Raw genomic sequence first — 20,257 nt, 5'->3', positions numbered from 1 at the left:
CTGTATGTAGGTAGGGCTGTGTCCGATCGCCAGTATATTATTTGCGTCCGTTGTTTGTTATGTATGTTTGTCTCTTAGTTTTATGCATGCATGCAAGATTCTATGTTAGACAATTATTTACATTATCGATTTAGGCATTTCCTCGTAATAGTATAACGTAATCCACTACCCTTTTCCCGTGTGGAAATATTACAATATTATTACTGAATTATATTTCTAGTGTTATATTTTTTGTGTAACAAAACAACGTGTACCCCACTACCCCTTGTAACGGGTCAGGCATTTCCTGCCCATCTTTTAGGTGTGTGGAATAAAGTACGTTGTTTAAACCTTACTCGTGTAGCGTGTACTTGTTGTTTATGTCGCATATAAATTATATAACTGTCCTAAGTTTCGAATTATTAAAGGACCCAGTTCACAGGGGTGTTATGGGTGTCATTTGTTTGGGACAATTTGAAACCTTAGCTCAACCCAACTAGCACCCTGTGACAATGCATAATTATGTGATGTATTATTAGTTTTGTGATACCGCATTACTTCTGTGATATTCCTGATATTCGCTTTATTATCAACACCATATTCTTTAAAGAGGCAATATAATATATTTTGTTAATATTGTTATACGACACTCCATGCTTTAGAGCATGATTTATCATAAAATAAAAATGTTGCCTGTGCAGAGTTCGTTAGATGACAAATCAAAACCATAAATACGCATGTGCAGGAATTGACATTGTACGTACCAAAACAACAAGTGCCCATGCGTACTAGAGAATTCCATTGTGACATCGAATGAATACTCATATGTGTGCTACAAGAACAGCGTTTTTATTTCATTACAAAACATAGTCTAATGTATCTGCTAATATATGAGAGTATCAAACAATAATACTAAAAATTACATGTTTTCGTCCATATTCTACCTTTAATATTTTAATATATATGTGATATATGTTTATATCATAAGTTTCATAACAATAAGTATGACATACCAAATACATCCTAAACATTTAATGAAAGGGAAATGTGTATGGGACACGCATGAAAGTTTTCGGAAATACTTAAATGTGCGACATTTGTGTTGATAAACATTAATTTTCCCACAATCCAATGCGTTCTTCTAATGAAAATCACAGGTATGAGGTTTGACCTGGGCGCAACTTGCACTGAATACCGACGGTGACTCCTTCGATACCTTCCAATCACCTAAAAATACCCAATTAAAGCTTGGTAACGTCTCAGTTTGTACTCTCCGCAACAGTCAAGCCATCTTTGTTTATATGAGACCGATATATCTCGCGCATGCGTGACGCGAGAACTACCTCCCTTTAATACAAAACGCAATATGGCAAGACATTTAGCTCGTCGCTGTATACATCACAATTGTATCATGTTTATGTAAGCCCATCTGTTGGGACATGTATATAATACACTGCTTTGGAGTGGGTGGGTATGACAGCTATTCATTATTTCAATAATTGATTAATTAGTTTGCCAAGGGGTGATATTACTAACACAAACAGCAGGGTGTTAATTTGTCTATCCTGTGTGACGTAGATTAAATAAACGATTAGGTGCGTGTTCGTTTCGCAATGTTCGTGTTCGATTTCATTCATTCGATTACTTAATAAAAGTTCTTGGCGCGGAAGTCTCGCCAATTCGATCAACGTTGATATATCATTTGACGTAGCGTGTTACATTCCTTACACAGGCAACAGATGGGCATTCATTCATTCATTCATTCATTCATTGTTTATTGTGAACTACAAATTTAGATTAAGTGTTTTATCATGCACTTCAGCTTACTTATGATAATTTGTCTGTTCTGGAATTGCACAAACGAACCAAGCAATTCGACTTACTAAACTTGTAATTAATTATTTAATCGAAAGCACGATTAAATTCCGTAGTTACCTATTGTAAATTTATAGTTATCGGTAGTGGAAGGTCACGGGAATTACAGAAAGGAAATATTCAGCGCGGATATCCAGTCGGGAGGGGAAGGTAAGGTTCCACCATCGACTGCAGCTGCGTCTGCCAAATCCCATCAACAGGAGTACTAGTATATGCCTGTACTTTAACTTTTATATCACTTATATTATTGTGTCACAAGACATACAGATAAGAGTTATTACAGTTTTGTTTAATTCACGACAATGTGGGGATACTATTGTAAATTATGACGCTGCAAAAATGTACCTCAATTTTTACAAACTATTCACCCATTTAAGTTATAGTTTTATGATCATCAAATAAAACCCTGCATTCATTGATACGCGGGCGATGTTAGAACAGAACAGTCGCATAATACCATATTACATGTACATTTCAGAGTACCAAGCCACACGCCACGCGCTTCACATATTATATGTTGACGAAGCGCCATCATGATATGTTGTCACCTGACAGTCCAGCCAATCCGCGCTGCGCCATTCATGCAATTCATGGCAGCACCAAATACGTAATCTAATTAAAATAAATAACATACACGAAATAATTAATTTCATTACTATAGTGTCTCGCACTTTTGTTTCTCATAGTGAACATGAATCGACAATTATTGCTTCTCCTCGCCGCTGTGCTAATGAGCAGTACGGTAAATAGTGCCCCCAACGGCGACCAACCACTCGAAAAAAAAGCCCTTTGCAGAGCGGCCAAGCAAATGAAGAATATGTTTGAAAATTCGTGTTACATAAATCAGCTACACGATATAATTGAAGAACTAAAAGAAAGGGTAGCAGCCATTGAAGAATACAAATTTATGCAAGGTGAGATGTTCGGTTTTTCAGAGCCCCCCCCCCCCCCAGATGTTGGCGTTTTTGTTGTTGAATGTACCTTACTAATAACACTCGACCTGACATACATGTTTTGGTGCCGCCCCTTAATTGCAAACGCGTTTACTGAATGCAGATTTTAGAATCTCCTCTAAGTATCCACACCTTTACTGCAATATCCACTCTCTCCTATATATTGGGTACAGCTCATTCGCTATGCCTGGGTCTGTCGTACATATGCATAGATTTTAGAACGACATGGTTCCTTTTGTCTAAACTATTAAACATGGTATTTTGTAAAGAGCGACTTATCTTGTCGATATTGGCTTCGTTCAGTTCAAACTCACTGTTATATGAGCTTTGCTCAGTAAAAACTCAATTTAGTGTTTTATAACATCAAAAACAAACTCTGCTGCCATGGTGATTTCCACGGCATCATTATAAAGACGACATCTATGTTCAGTGACAAAATAACACCGACGCATAGTTGTATTCAGTTGCCCAACATTTAGAACAGGTTCGTAAATGAAGCTTTGAGAGTGGGAGAGAAAACTCCCCCTTTCTCACGATCAATTCATTGACAAACTGATTAAAATGTATAGTTCTCACTGTGAATCAATGTTGTATACACCCACCAGAAGTTCTACCAGGAGAGCCTGCAGACGAGGTGGCGGACGACGTCACTCCACACGTCGAAGATGAAATCCCAGACCAGGAAACTTTACCGAATACTATAGACGATTCTTCTTTAGATGACACTCTGAAAATGGATTCCCACGACGAACCACAAGAACCACACAAAGAGAACGAACAAAATGATGCCCCTGGTAACGACGACGGAGGTGAGATCACTAATATCCCCAAAATATAATGCATGTGAGCTATTCGATACAATTTGTAATCAGTTTTTTCCCATTATTTATATTTGTTTGGACATGATTAGCGTAGATTAGATACGATTAGCGTAGATTAGATACAACCAACAATCGACACGATTAGCTAAAAAAAATTACTCCTTTACATCTTGTGAAATATGCCATCTAATACAACACTTCAACTTAGTTTGTCGATGTCGGAAATGAGAAGCGAATAAAAAACATTCGACACCCTAGGTACCGCCCAGTGTAATACATAAAAAATACATTGCAGAAAACCTGTCCGGGCTACAAAGAACATATTTTAATAAGTATCTACTATAATAGTAGTTGTCAGGTGAGAAACATATTCCTCCTCCCTTGAAGTAAAAACATGTAATTTGTTGTAAATGCACTTTTATTGAAAGATTGAAGTTATTTGTTATCGCCATCAACGTTGATACATACACGGACTGCAGCTGCGCATGCTCTTCCTAATATATAACACAACATTTCTATTCAAATTACAGGTGCAGCGAATCCCGACGAGAGCCTCTTGAAAAACGACGAGCCAGGTCCAGTTAAAAACTTCGGTATTGTAATTGTACTTAACATATGGCGGTGTTTTAGGCGTGTATACCATTTCAAATTCTGTTTACAATTCAATGTTCTATCAGGGGTTAAATCTTCTTTCTCGGGGTTCTCCACACGTGTCAGGGGGGAAACTCGTCTCGTCTCTATATCTCGTCCCCTTGAGGTACGGGATCGGGAAAGTCACTTATACTTTACAGTCAAATAAGACACACACAACGAAATACGTTTCAGCTCTCGTCTTAGTCGGTCAATCGAGCACACTATAAGACACAGCGCCCTGGGGAAAAGTCCCCAAGACTCACAAGGCTGAACCAAGACTCGCCCAAGACTGGACTGCGTCAAGGCTCGCCCCAAGACTCTCTCGGACTGCGTCTGTCGTGGAGTATTCGCCAAGACCAACTCAAACTCTCTTTATTCATTTTCAAAACTCTAACCTATTACAAAACAGTAAAAGACTCTAGGGCGTAACCTTCAATCATAAAGCCAATCACACTAAGTACTGAATACGTCATATCTTTTGATTAATCGTTCACTACATTAATAACTATGGATACCAACTGTCAGAATGAGTAGTCTAAAAAGCGGTGGTTATCTGGTAATTAGTTTCAAATCACTGAGCCAAGTTCCGTCCAAAACTTCAAATAGACCTAAACGATGACAGACGTAACACAGCAATTCAGCTAATAATCAGTTAATTAAGTCGGTCAACAGATACGCGAAAACAAATTCATGACAGTTCACCGACGTAAAAATACTGACAATACTTAAAATTTGATAAATTGATAAAACTAGGGTTTTCTGAAAGACGCCGATAATAATAACCCTGTGCCAATAGTCATCTCCGATGACGAGTACAACCAAATTGATGTGACGCTCGTATTATAACACCCAGACAATATGTTGTACACAGAGATAAACATGCTAAAGCTTGGAACACATTGGGTTGAAAACTGTTTTAGCCTGAGCTTCAACGGGCATGATGTTAGTTGGACCTTATGGTCCAAATGCGTGTGGACAAGACTGATAGAAGTTAGAATAATGTGTATTTAATATAAATAAAAAGTAAAACATATTTATATAAGTTTTTATTTGATGACATACTAGTAAGTGGTTTTAAAAATCTTAAAGGGGAACCTTCCAAACCCAGGGATTGCACCAAAGAATCATGGGACACTATTGTTTATGTTGTTTACAAAGTTAATCTAACTATTGTTATCCATTGTAATTTTAATCCAGAAAGTAAATTTGTTGTGAGATTAGGCTTAACTGGAAGTGCCCCTTTAAGTATTTGAATTTTCTATCGGTACACTATTAAAGCTATTATTGGTAATTTGTTTTTCAGGCCCTGGACGTGATGATGCAGTCCAGGACGAAAGTAAGTTTTTTATAACATTATCGAACTGCCACATTATAATGTGTCGCCCATTTACACCATAGAAGCACTTCGTCGGTAGAGGGCGCGATATATTAGTTATTGTAATTCCTGTTAAACAAACTGCAATGAATTCATGATGCAATACGCTTTGTCACATGCCCCGCTGAAGCGTTTGTCATCCCGCGAATGGTAATTTTGATACCACTATGAAATATATAAATCGCATAATAATTATAATGCTTCTCTCTTTGCGAAACACTCGATGGTTGTCTATCAATTACCCAGTCAGAAGATATGTTTTCTTTTTTTGCAGCAATCTTTGCTGATGCTGATAAGCTAGTCATTGATTCATCATCAAATGTTGCCATTAGAAGAGAGTTACCTGACTTAAATGCCATCTCAGTTTGTCTCTGGATTCGCACCGGTAAACATAAAGATGGTAAGCCAATCTCATACGCTGTAGGCAGATCGGAAAATGAGTTCGCAGTTATGAAAACCGAAAACTTGCAGTTGTATGTCAATAACAAAAAGGGCAGTAAGAGCGATGTGGCCATAGACAACAGCAAGTGGAACCATCTGTGTGTCACGTGGTCGTCAAATAAAGGTCAATGGGATATATATCATAATGGCGAAATGGCAGCGACTGGAGACAAACTTGAAAAACAACACAAAATAAAAGGTGGTGGAGTGATTATGCTTGGTCGAGAACTCAGGGGAGAGATTGCCTACGTCAATATATGGAGGCGTATTGTATCTGCTGATGAGGTTGCATCCATTGCATCTGATTGTCTTGGACAAGCTGAGGGGGATTTCTTCTCTTGGAGGTCTGGCGATCTGGACATCGATGGAAGTGTACAGGTCCTGCCTGCTGACGTATGCGGTAAGACGTACGCATGCACATATAGTTAAAGTTAGGTTTCATAATATTCTGTTAAGTGCCGTCATTGTAAGACAGTTAATACTGTGAATATAGCTGCAAATCGGTTATTATCAGATTCCAAGTGCAATATTTTGTCTGTTGGCATTCAGTCGAAAACGTAGGTAATGAACCCTAGGACGTTTCGTAGTAACTCTCTAGGAACGTAGAACACATTGCCAGAATAGAAGATGATGCATATTGACTGTCTAATTTAACTAATTGCTTTTAAATTATACACTGAGAAAATTCAGTACCTAAGACTGAGGGCTTTCTGTTTTAGTCAGGTATAATATAAATTATCAAGATGCGAAGATGTCAATAAATTGAACTTTCACTGAAATGATTAAAACCTTTAATGCATTTTAGATATCAAATTACAATAATTCATTTGCGATAACTCATCACTGTTAAATTAAAATTCCCACTTGCAAATCTGTGAGTTATCGTCCTGTCACGTGACCAATATACACACCATTAAATGTTGAGATTTTGTATAAATAATGTGAAATTTGCTACAGAATGTGAATTTAATCCATCTTCCTAAGGTAGATTTGTAAAGAATGTGCATTTACTGAGCTATTTTCATGTTAAATGTACTTGTGGTTCGTCAGAAGAAAAAATAACAATCTCAAATTGTGGTTCCAAAACAAATCCGACTCATTTTCCAAAGACTGGGATACAATTCATATGGTTCTAACGTTGTAAAAAGGTCTTTATAAGTAGTACTAATACTTCCCGGATTTTCCACTGTTTTGCTATTTAGAAAAAAATAATAATATATAAGACAGATGCAATAACAAAAACAAAAAAAGAGGCAACACTTTAATTTTGCATTTGCACTTTCATCAGAAAACAACGTTGAATCTCATGTTGAACCTGAAATTATTGGTCAAGATGGTGGTTTTATAAGTAAGTATTTCTCTATTTCTCTGTCACGTTCTTATATGTGAACTTATTCTCGGAATTGTCTCGGAAAAAGGTAACAATGTATTAGGCTTTCCAAAAGCAGGGATGAAATGACTGAAGCTCATATTCTTCACTCAAGTTTCCCATTATGCTAACCGTCCTTCTATTTTATCGTATTCAACAAATCAAATGTGTACGTGTTTTTAGGAAATAATTTCCTGGTACTAGTACGTGAAAAAGAGCGTAATTATTTTACATATTTCAGCCGAACGCCGCCATCTTGAACTGTGTACATAGCAACCCGGGATAGCAACGGGTCATACACGTGATAACGACACACTACACGCGCGAAGTTGCGTGAGAGTTATTAATAATAAGTCATATCGATATATACTTGTAGTATGTGTTATTTTAATTGTCTGCTTATATATTTTGTGCGAAGTCATAAGAAAACGTTATCGAACTCAATTTTCATATATGTATTCGGCCAGACTTTTTTTATTTCTTGTTTCTCGAGTTTTTATAGGGCAACTTTTTTGAGGAGAGCGGAAACAAATAAAATTAATTCTTTTTCCCCAATTAGATTTGTGTGATTCTCAAAGAATTGTAAGGGAGATCATTGATCGGAGAAATGAAAATAATAAGATAAAAATAATATTTTTTTAGCATTTTTTTGCGCTTACAAGTCGGCGGCGCGAGAAATTACGCTGATTCAGAATTTTTTTCATTTTATTTTTGGCTTCTGTTCATTCGACGTTTTCGCAAAACAAGGGATAATAAAAGTCTGGACTTATGATAAATAATTGTTGCATGGTATTTAAATTCGTCCTCGTAAAATATTATGACCCAATATGGAGCGTATTCTTCCGTTTAGACTATGTCACGATTGGATGCTGGAAAGATACACGTGATAGAGCAGTGCCGTCATTGGAAGGAACTGACAGCAGGTTGGATGGTTCTTCTCGGAAACGCGATGACGCAGTTGCAAAGTGCGCTGAAGTAGCGGCATCTAAAGGATATGCAGTCTTTACTGTACAGCATGGTGGGGAGTGTTACAGCGGGCCAAACGCTGAGAGTACGTATAACAAGCACGGACCATCCGATAGGTGTAAACACGATGGCAAAGGCGGGGTATGGGCCAATCAGGTCTACGAAATAGTTGAGAACCAAATAGTCTGTGAAAATGATACCCTTAATCTGCATTGTAACAGCGGCAGTATTCACGTGATTCACGCCAGTTATGGAAGAGCTGATGAAACAACCTGCCCAGGACCTTTCCAGACAACGAGTTGCCATGCCCAGAATAGCGTACAACTAGTTCAACAGCAGTGTGAAGAGAAATCATCTTGTAGTATACTTGCCAACGATGCTTACTTTGGAGATCCCTGTTCCGGGACAGCTAAATACTTACAAGTGAGATACCATTGTAAGTTTGTTTCATCTTTTAAGGGCCGTCTATTAATATAAATATTGTGCAATTCTTACTAACAAGTACCGCCATTTATACAACACGCTTAATATTTTTTTTCATTAAATAGGCCAGAGCGCTCAGAGTGAATCAGGTAACAAACACGAACGCAGAAAGTCACGAGATCAACCAGGTAAATATTGTAAAAATACTTACAGTCGAAATTCCGCTGCAAAACTTTCAGTACATATTTTTCTGTGGCTTTTTCCCCCTTAATTTTGTTACATTCAAATTAAATAAACAAAATTTGACAAAATATTGAAGATTATGATTACTATTTTGATAAAAACAGGACTACTTTGCGGAAGATGACATCACTGACAATGGCGGTGAGAAAGTTAAATCAAATTGCCTAATTATTAATGGCGTATAAATTATGCATTTCAGATGGTTGCACGTGCGTTGCATGGGCAGACCCGCACTATGTACAATTTGACGGTGGGAAGATGGATTTCATGGGCAAATGTGTGTATACCTTGGTTAAGGACGTGTCATCTTCCGTACCTGCCTTCCAGGTAGACGCTAAAAATGCCTACAGAGACGGCAATTTAGACGTGACCCTCCAAGAATATCTGAATATATATGTGTACGGTCTCAGTATTCGAATTCACAGAGATAAAGGTGGTGATGCCACGGGAGTGTGGGTAGGTATTGTATGATGAACGCGTGACACAATGCGTACAGTATCCATAACTGTTCTTGTGTCGGTCCTTTGTTTTCGTGAAGATATTTTATTATTTCTGATATATTTGGTGTTCTTAAAGTTAGAGTTATTATCAGACAAATACTACGATAAAGAATTTCCGTTTTCGACATTCTTAAATTCTTTCGTTTTTATGGAGGAAAAACAATATTTTTACAATGGGGGATTGGCACGAGGGCGCCATCCGATTCGACGTCAGTCGTGCGTGGCCCATCGTCAAAGCAGCAACGCCCCGTTTATGAACAGATGAAATAATTTCTTTACAGAATAATCCTCAACAAAACTTAGAAACATTTCATAGAAAAATACAGGCTCCTTAATTATGTCTATTGCAAAACAACTTTTCAACCGACAACCAGTTTGACGCCACAATTTCCTGCTGGAGCCCGAGTTCTACGCGTGATTTTATTTCATTTCTCGAAATGCACACTAATTAGGTAACTTGTCACTGATAAAAGTCACAATCGTGTCATGCAATTCCCACGTGACTTTTACAAAGTAAAATCATATTTATTAAAGTTATTGTTCATACACGAGTTGTTGAACACACTACATAGTATATAATTTCATTCAGCTTCCTTCAGTCATAATTCAAGACAAGTGAAATAACAAAAATATCGAAAATATACTAAATTATGTTTTATCTCTAATTACTATTCCCGTGTTATTGGTAATTATTAAAATTATCATTGATATGCATATGGAATACATTTTTAATGAAGTACTCTTAACATATTTTTGAATTCACGTTTTTTGCTCTCCCCCCCCCCCAAAGAACTATTTCAGAATGTCGTAAACGGAAATTCTTTATCGTAGTGTTTTACATTAGGATTTTATCGACATATGAGAACTAAGTTTTCTCCCACCGACCTGAGTAATACAAACGTACAACGCGTAAAGGTATCGCAAATAACATTCGCGTAGCATGTTTGTAGACGCAAGTTTGTTAAATAATCCATAAAATACTAATGTCCGAAAATAACAAATACGATTTTATTAGTATTTCTTGCGATTGTTTCATCATTTCGCAATATGCGTGATCTTTTTCGCATCGCTGCACCTCACCAGTTTGTCTACCTTGGCTGAGTCTTGGTAATGTTATTGTTATAAATGATAATTTCTTATAAGAATGAGTTCGTGTAATAACTCGCGTTGATGCGAAATGTCGCATCGATTCATCATTTGAAAAATTATAAAATTGCCAGGCATGCAAATACATTGTTCGAATACGCGCGTTGTGGCGTTGCCTGCTCGGGCTGTGTGACGACTGTGGCGCCGCGTAACTATTGTATATGGAAAGCCGTACGGGACCCTACTGCGTCAATATAAATTGCATGGTAAAACATATAGCTTCAAAATTATGCTGCTTCTTCAACAAAAGTGCGATTTCCGATGTCTACGTTTACCAATTGTAGTAGTAGCAATCAGCACAAAACTTATTCACAGTCGTCGCTAATTAATTAGTAGTTGTCGCAAAGCGAGTTGTAGTAGTCGCGATTTAACGGGTGATGATTTGTAGAAGTCACTAACCCACTACAGCGTATTTGTCGTTGATGCGGTTCCTTAATTTATAGATGACGACATTTCATTTTCCAAGTAGTCGAAGCAAACAAGTCCCCCTAGTAGACGACGCAACTTGCAGTTTTCAAGTTGTCGACGCAAAACGAGCCCCCTAGGTGTCTTTCCTTTTTTTATTTCTAGTTGACGCAGACACATTTTTGCAAGTAGTCGACGACGCACATTAGCATTTTCAAGTTGACGCAGTCGCATTTTTTGCTAGTAGTCGACGACGCACATTAGCATATCAAGTTGACGTAGACGCACTAAACATTCTCAAGTTGACGCACATTGCATTTCCAAGTAGACGACGACGCAAATTGCATTTTCAAGTTGACGCAGACGCGTTTCCTGGTAAACGACAATGCACAGTGTATTTTTCAAATTGACACCAACGCAACATTTGAGTTAGGGTGCGGATGATAATCTTCGCAGAGAAAATTTTAAGAAAAACCAAGTCAGAAATAATATTTATATAAAATAAAGCCTGTGTATAGTAGCAACCGCCCAATGAAACAGTCTTGATATGGAAGACTATTGGAGGTTGATATTTGTATATGGATCTCCAACTCGTATATTTGTCATAAATAAAAGAAATGTGACTTGAGGAAATTTAAAGGTTGTTTTGTCAATGGCATGCTAATTATTTAGGTCACTGAGCAAATAAGAATCTGCAAAAATATTCGTGAGTAACCACGTAAGATAGGTTTTTTATAAGTTGATCATACCACCACCTCCATGATCACACGTTATGTCTTGAAACTGCCTAAAGGTTTCGCTATAACTAGTTAGGCTTTATATAATATAGAAAAGTTCACTAACACAGTTTTAAACTATATAAAAAACTGCATTAAAACAGAAATTTAGCACACAAATGAGTGAGAATATAATTTACTATTTCCCCTTCTCAAGTTTCTATCATAATTATCTTCTCAATTATAATGAAAAGTTACCAATAGTAAATGGCATCAATATAAAAATAATTATTTTTATGAATATAGCTGCACTACAATTTGAGATCACTTACGTATATACAATGGCGGATCCAGAAATTCGGTAAGGGGCGCTACTATTGACGTGGGCTGGGTTTGTCAATTTTTTGTTTGCGGGCTGAAGGGGGTAGGGCGCCTGGAACATATGTGTTTATTTACATGTTCGCCATATAAAAAGACATAAAGTCATTATTAGTTTAATTTGTTCAGGTCCTAGTAGTTTGACGTCGTACTAGCGGTCAGGGACTGCCGATGGCAGGGTAGTTAATATACATGGTTAAGAGATCATTGTGCATTTTTTCATGTGGATTCACCATAATAAAATAGCCCGCTAGATTCTCAATAATATCATTTGATAGACATTAAAACAATGAATAAATAGAATAGTCAGACCCAGGTGAGCTGAAAACTATAGCAAGTAATTATGAAACACCAGTTTTCAGCTCAGGTGTATATTAAATAGCAGAACATAGGGGATTGAGCATTTAAAATATAGGGAGATGGAAGCGTGTGACCAATGCAATACTCTTTTCATATTGTTTTATATGTACATTTTTATTTATCTTGAATTTCTTTCTTTCATGCATTTTCTTTCCCTGTGTCTAACTTGTAAATTATTTGTTTCAAGAAAATGTTCAGCAACCACCCATGATTTAAAATTACCAACCCCTTAAGTTATAAGAAAAAGGCAACACAAATAACCAGTAGCGATAAACATTGTCCCATTTTGCGTGGTCTACACGAAAACACATAAGGCAACAAAAATTGTTTTGTTGCCCTCAGCGACCGAACGAAAAATATGAAATAATAAAATATCGGGTCGCGTTTTTTTTTTTTTTATTATTTTTTTTTAATAGGCCCAAAAGTGAGTAAGTAAAAAACATTTTAAGCAGTAAAAGTGTTTCCTCTAAAAATTAACGATCCCGGATGTTATGTTTAGTAATTGACAAAACCTTCTAAGAACTGATTTATTCAACCCCAAATAACTATAAGTAAACAAGGTCACATAATTTGCATAATGAGGACTTCCTGTGTGTACAGGGTCAATTGCCATATGTTCATAATTAACATGCTTTGTTGATTACATATCATGACACCGGGCCGTTGTTTGATCCCCAGGGTTCCCAGGGGGATAAGTGGCGACTTTGAACCTCGGGTTGATCTGTATTTCTCTGACATGTTCCGAATACTATGAACTATGAAGTCTGAAGAGCAAACACGTCTTTTGCATTTCAGGCCATTTTGACATTTGCGATTCGAAGGATAGTTGGTGCACAATATTAAAAATATCGCCACACCAAGTATTTTCTTAATTAAATAAAAACATTATTGACAAAAACAATACGTTTGTTGTAGTAAATATTATTTTTAATAAATGAAATGCACAAATTTTTAATTGAATTTACAAAACTTGACATTTTATATTAAAACTCTCACCCGCTTACATCACAAACAAAACGACGGCTTTTGCACGTTTTAGCGCTGTCAGTATCGCAGTAATGCCATCGTGTGTACGTACCAGTGGCGGATCTGGGGGGGGGGTGTCGGGGATACCCCCCCCCCCCGTTGACAGAATTAAGTTTAAAAAAAAAATCCGACCGACCGACCCAATTTTTCAATTTTCCGACTTGTGGGCAACATAGGTTTTTTTTTGGGGGGGGGGACTAACGGGTGACGAGATATTTTAGTGTGTACAATGGATATTTCAGCGATATTTGGTGGAACTATGAACAGAATACCAGTCAATACTTGATTGTGCTCGTTTGCCTGGGAGCAATACTAAAACCGATTAATAACATACAGTATTGAACATGACCAACTCAGATCAGGTCAATCGATGACTATACTTCCAGGTTTTTGTCATTTACTTATTCTCGACAGACCTATTCTCATGATGTCGAACTTGAAAATGCACTGTACATTTTGTGTCGTCGTCTACCAGAAAAACGGTCTGCGTCAACTTGAAAATGCAATGTGCGTCGTCGTCTACTAGAAAAAATGCGTCTGCGTCAACTTGAGAATGCTATATGCGTCGTCGTCTACTAGAAAAAAAGTGTGTCTGCGTCAACTTGGAATGAAAAATGCAAAGTCTACTAGGGGGACTCGTTTTGCGTCGACAACTTGAAAAGTGCAAGTTGCGTCGTCTACTAGGGGGACTTGTTTGCTTCGACAACTTGGAAAATGAAGTGTAGTCGTCTATAAATTAAGGAACCGCGTCAGCGACAAATACGCTGTAGTGGGTTAGTGACTTCTACAAATCATCACCCGTTAAATCGCGACTACTACAACTCGCTTTGCGACAACTACTAATTAATTAGCGACGACGGTGAATAAGTTTTGCGCTGATTGCTACTACTACAATTGGTAAACGTAGACATCGGAAATCGCACTTTTGTTGAAGAAGCAGCATAATTTTGAAGCTATATGTTTTACCATGCAATTTATATTGACGCAGCAGGGTCCCGTACGGCTTTCCATAATTGTAGCACTATATGGTGACGACTGTGGTGCTGCGTGGCGACTTTTGCGCTGTATGACGACGACGAGTGTGGCGTTGCCTGCTCGGGCTGCGTGACGACTGTGGCGCTGCATGACGACTGTGGCGCCGCGTAACTATTGTAGCACTATATGACGACGACTATGCTGCTGCGTGACGACTTTTACGGCGTTGCCTGCTCGGGTTGCGTGACGACTGTGGTGCCGCGTGACGACTGTGGTGCTGCGTGACGACTGTGGCGCTCTATGACAACTGCGGCGCTGCGTAACTATTGTAGCACTTTATGATGACGACTGTGGCGCTGCGTGACGACTGTGGCGCTGCATGACGACTGCGGCACTGCCTAACTATTGTAGCACTTTATGATGACGACTGTGGCGCTGCGTGACGACTGTGGCGCTGCGTGACGACTGTGACGCTGTATGACAACTGTGGCGCTGCGTAACTATTGTAGCACTTTATGATGACGACTGTGGTGCTACGTGACGACTTTTGCGCTGTATGACGACGACGAGTGTGGCGTTGCCTGCTCGGGCTGCATGGCGACTGTGGCGCTGCATAACGACTGTGGCGCTGCGTAACTATTGCAGCACTATATGACGACGACGAATTTGGCGATGCGTGCTCGATCTGCGTGACGGCTGTGACGCTGCGTGACGACTGTGGCGCTGCGTAACTATTGTAGCACTATATGGCGACGGGGAATGTGGCGAAGTGTGACGATTTCGGCGCTGTATGACGACGACGACTATGGCACTGCCTGCTCGGGCTGCGTGACGACTATGGCTATGACTGCATGACTGTGGCTATTTCAGCTACTGTATTAGGTATGTATAATGGTTGAGCGGAAAGCATAAATCAGGGATGATAATTTGCATTATATTCTATTTAACCTGTGTTTAGATTGATGAAAAAGAAGTAACACTCCCAGCAAACCCAATGACTGATCTATACATTGAAAAAAGTGGCAAATACACCCTACTGTCGGCCAGCGATTTAGGGTTTTGGCTGACTTGGGATGGCAACCACCGTGCCGAAATCAAGACAGATTCCCGCTATGTGGGAAAGATGGTCGGCATCTGTGGAAACTGCGACTCCAATTCGGAAAATGACATGGTGATGCCGGATGGAGGGCTGGCTACTTCCAGTAATCAGTTCTGTGACAGTTGGCGAGTTGATTGTGATGGGGAGTCTGAGTAAGTGAATTATATTGTTCTAATAATATTCACTGTTTTGTTGTAAAATATTAAGGTCAATAAATGTATTCAAGGTAAGATATAGATATGAAGTATAGAGTAAATCAACTAACTGATCTCACATTATATCAGGCTTATTTTTAAATGATTCTTACAGGAGAGTCAATACATTTTCTGTATAATTTGGGAGAATTAGTTTGCTTAGTAGTTGATCATATTTCAATACTATGAGGATATTACGAGGATACCTTAAAGTAAGCACGAAGACAGTACAGCTGGAGTATCGATGCGCGGCGTACTGTCTTTGCTTCCATACTTGGAATTTGCATTTCCTAATATGGTAGGTTGAAAATACCCCGCAAAATTACGACACGCTGTAAATTTACGGCGTTACGGTGACAGATGTATAATAATGTGTTTTACGGCATTCTACGAGAAGGTTATTTCTTGTCGAGTGTATCTACCACTTTTAACTGTGACTACTGATTCTAAACGTGACACTATTTTTTTCTGACAGCTGCACTACGGATGAGAATATGTAATTTGTTTGATAGTGTGCCCTAATTAATACATTCGATTAGAATTTCTCAAGAGATAAACGATAAACACGTTGTTTTTGCAGCGCACATAATAGTATTCGTTCGATGAAACAATGATATATTCTAGTACGCATGTGCATTGTTTTTTGGTACGTATTATAACAATCACTGCGCATGCACACTAGTGTTATTCACTTTTTCTTCTAAAGAATGCTGTACTTTTGCGTTGTGAAACAAAATTAAAATCTACGTTACATCAAACATCAATATTAGGGAATATTTGTTTTCATCCACAATGTATCTTTAAATATTGTTCGACCCAGCTGTTTATTTGAATTTGGAGTTGTTACAAATCGCGCCCCTTTATGACGTAAAAGTGTTCTTTTTGTTTATGTGTGTGTGTCCTGTTCCACTGATATTTCAAAGACCATATGTTGGTTTTTGATGAAACATTATGCATAGATGCTCTAGGCTAATGCGCAAATTCGATTAGGTTCTGGTTTAAATCCGTGCATAATAAATACCTAATTTGCATGATTAGTAAATTGTTGGCTTTTCCGCTGATATTTATAGTACTAATCATTACATTCCAATTAAACTTGGTACATAGATGCTCTAAGATATACACAGACCTAATTAGTTTTGAGTAAAATTCTGTGCATATTATCACCTAATTTGCATAATAATTAGTATTTTTTGGCTTCTTCACTGATATCTCAAGTACTAATTATCCCATTTCAACGAAACTTGGTACATGGATGCTCTAGGACAATTCACAGACCTTATTAGTTTTACATTCAAATCTGCAAATATTAATTACCCGATTTCCATAATAATTGTTCAGTTGTCAGCTTTTCCATCAATATCTCAAGTACTTATCATCTTTTTTCAATGCATCTTGGTACATTGCATCGATCTAATGTAATCTAATATTTTGGGTTTATATACACCCATAATTTGAATAATAAAATCAGCCAGATTTAAGCATTTTCACTTGTTTCTCATGTATTATTGAACGGATATCAATGTAACATGGTACTTAGATGTCCTGTAATATTGCACAGACCTGATTAGTTTTTGTCCAGTGCATATTAATTACCTATTTTGCACATCACTTACCCAATTTTAAGGTTTTTCATTTTTTCTCAAAAACCTGGATTTAAATGAATCCAGAATAATGTGCAAACCTGATTAGTTTGGTTGAGATTAATATGACTATATATGGTCATGTGACCTCAATTTTAATGCTCTAGTAGAAGCACATGTACTAACTGTAAATTTGTACTAATACCTTCTAAGCTTTCTTTCGAAATACTGTATTTTCTCTATTATAATCACATGTGTTTACTGTTAATATAAATGGCAAAGACAAGTCTATGGTCAAAATAAGAGATATTTCAATGGTTTTGCATGCAATAAACCCAATATTTGCTTTATGTGTATTGAAGATGTGCTTTAATATAGTATTTGTTCTTTCTAAGCTTTTTTTTTATTTTTACTAGCTAGACTAGTACATTCAAAGAATTATATCATTTAGTAAAATTTTACTTCAAATACTTAATTTATCATCTTTTTTTTGCAATTCTGTCCTTATGTTCTTGATTATTTTATCCGTTTTGTTTTATATCAGAACTGATGGTGACTTGGACACAATAGATCCACCTGAGTGCCCCCCAGATCTTAAACTGAGATTCCTCGAACACGATATGTGCGGTGCTTTCATGGACCCTTACTCTATCTTCTACGAGTGCGGGAGTATGCTAGATTCACATGTGGTGGATCTCTACACCCAAGCTTGCCTATTTGATATGTGTCACATTGGTGGCGTAGAACAGTTATGTAACAATTATGGATCTTTCTACGATGAATGCTTAGAGCAAGGTCACATCATTCAGACATTTAGAACTCCAACATTTTGTCGTAAGTATCTTTTAAATTCCGAAATCAGATTATTTTCTTATTTTAATTATTGATATTCATTATCTGACAATGAGTGACAACAGTAACATGTAGTATTTAAACCACGGTGAAATATTACAACTCTTAGAATGGGACTCGGATAGTTATATAGCTGTCTAAAAGTCGCGCACCCAGGCGACGAAGTGTTATGGTGACGCCAAAGCATAGAAGGTACCTTCCATGGTCACAGTGACGAAAACGCGACTAAGGTCTATTATCTCATTTATTTACAGCACTGCAGTGTCCACTGCACGGCCACTACTCAGAATGTGTGTCGGCTTGTCCGAACACTTGTATTCGTGAGACATCTCTCGGCGACTGTCCAGACCCGTGCACGGAGGGTTGCGAGTGTGACGTTGGGTTTGTTCTCAGTGGAAGTGAATGCGTAGAAAGAGCTGATTGTGGATGCCTCGACGATAGTGGTCTTTATCATGAGGTGACTATCCCATTACTTATAACATAAGCAGTATAAACCTTTTCTATGAATCGCGCCCTCAAGCGGCGACGCGCTTCTGTGACGTCATGATTTTGGTGTCGTTCAAATAGACAAATATGTTTGACTGCTTTTTATTGCCGGACTACTACAGATGTGAATGCCGTCTTTTGTACAAATTTATATGGAACACTTGGTTACCGTTCGATTTTGATGTTTTTTTCTGTACTTACATTTATTACTTTTTCCAAAACAAAAATCATTTACATTTCAGTGAGCTAACACATAAACTCAATTCATAACCATAGAACACTTGTTCATTTCGCTATTAATTCAGCGTAATAGAAATGTCGAGAAAATATGTTTTATTTAGTTTACTTTTGGTGTCAATCTTGAAATAAATAAACAGCAATATTTCAAATAAGGTCACAGAAAAGTAATTCAATTGATGAAGTTTTCACACAACAAAAATATTTTCGTCTGAGTCGAAATTTGAAGAATTTTCGCAACGACAAATGCCGACACAGAGAACGCCCTCATGTCACCAACGTGAAATTGCGTCATACAGTGTCTAGCAATGCGCAGCGCGCCTAAAGGCTGTGTTTTTCAGCCTTCAAAATGCTGCGAGAATTTCTTTAGTTATTTCACGCTGTTATCATTCAGAGTTTATTTCATTATCTTGCAGTTTGATGAATTCACACCATAACATAATGCATGTACATCATACAATTATGAATATACATCATAACATGATGTTTGCAAACCATAATATGGTATTCGTTTTGTCTATAGATCGGTCACAGCTGGGTCGAAGACGATTGCCAAACCCTAGCATTATGTGTTGAAAACAACTTCATTCACTATGAAAGCCTAAAATGCCACGACCGTGCTTTCTGTGGCGCTGTGAATGGCGTATATGGGTGTCACTGTGAAGGAAAACTAACTGGTGACGGCGTTCATGAATGTAAGTTCTAGCTGTAGTTAAAGGCGGTGGTCGTCGCGCCGCGCCCTGTTCGATATGGGACCCATAGCGACGTATACAGCGCGTGTAAAATACTTACACGCGCTGCGCGACGACCACCGCTCTCCAATTTTAGTATGTTCAGTTGATTATTATAGTTGATATTCTAACTTCTCCTATTATCATTCTAGGTGGATAGTATTACAAAGAGAGCTTGAGAACCAGGTAAGCAAATATTATCTGTCCTCTATTTAAGAACGCGCGAAAAAATGTTTACATGGATTTTTAGATATTTACATTTAGTAGCAGTTTGAATTATCGACGTCATGTGACACATTTTAGTCGTCAAATTTAAATTAACCCCTATCCTGCCAGCCCCGTGTATTTTTACATTGACTTGACTAGGTAAAGGTTAAACTTCCTCCACTTAGGGATTGGTCAGTTAATTTGGCCTAGGGGGGTCGGCAGATTCCATTTTGCCAGCTGTAAATCTCAGTTGACCCACCCCCTATCAAATAAAAAAAAGTGGG

At 37.8% G+C, this 20,257-nt stretch overlaps 1 protein-coding gene across 1 annotated transcript in view; it reads left to right on the top strand.

Moving 5' to 3' along the window:
* LOC102803376 (uncharacterized) overlaps positions 1-20,257 on the top strand; it is a 49,566-nt gene that overhangs the window by 7,489 nt on the left and 21,820 nt on the right. Inside the window, exons 2-15 of the mRNA XM_006816432.3 lie at positions 2,541-2,768; positions 3,413-3,616; positions 4,159-4,221; positions 5,565-5,597; positions 5,911-6,477; positions 7,366-7,425; positions 8,297-8,848; positions 8,961-9,023; positions 9,278-9,534; positions 15,543-15,835; positions 18,005-18,294; positions 18,567-18,769; positions 19,559-19,730; positions 19,919-19,952. Coding sequence (XP_006816495.3) covers positions 2,546-2,768; positions 3,413-3,616; positions 4,159-4,221; positions 5,565-5,597; positions 5,911-6,477; positions 7,366-7,425; positions 8,297-8,848; positions 8,961-9,023; positions 9,278-9,534; positions 15,543-15,835; positions 18,005-18,294; positions 18,567-18,769; positions 19,559-19,730; positions 19,919-19,926 — 2,988 coding nt within the window. The 5' untranslated portion in view covers positions 2,541-2,545 and the 3' untranslated portion in view covers positions 19,927-19,952. The remainder of the gene's footprint in view (positions 1-2,540; positions 2,769-3,412; positions 3,617-4,158; positions 4,222-5,564; positions 5,598-5,910; positions 6,478-7,365; positions 7,426-8,296; positions 8,849-8,960; positions 9,024-9,277; positions 9,535-15,542; positions 15,836-18,004; positions 18,295-18,566; positions 18,770-19,558; positions 19,731-19,918; positions 19,953-20,257) is intronic.

This window comes from Saccoglossus kowalevskii, chromosome 7 (assembly GCF_978046115.1).
Source record: "Saccoglossus kowalevskii chromosome 7, keSacKowa6.1, whole genome shotgun sequence".
In the NCBI taxonomy this organism is placed as follows: Eukaryota; Metazoa; Hemichordata; class Enteropneusta; family Harrimaniidae; genus Saccoglossus; species Saccoglossus kowalevskii.
The sequence above is the reverse complement of the archived record's forward strand: the minus strand, read 5'-3'. Positions and strand labels throughout refer to the sequence as shown.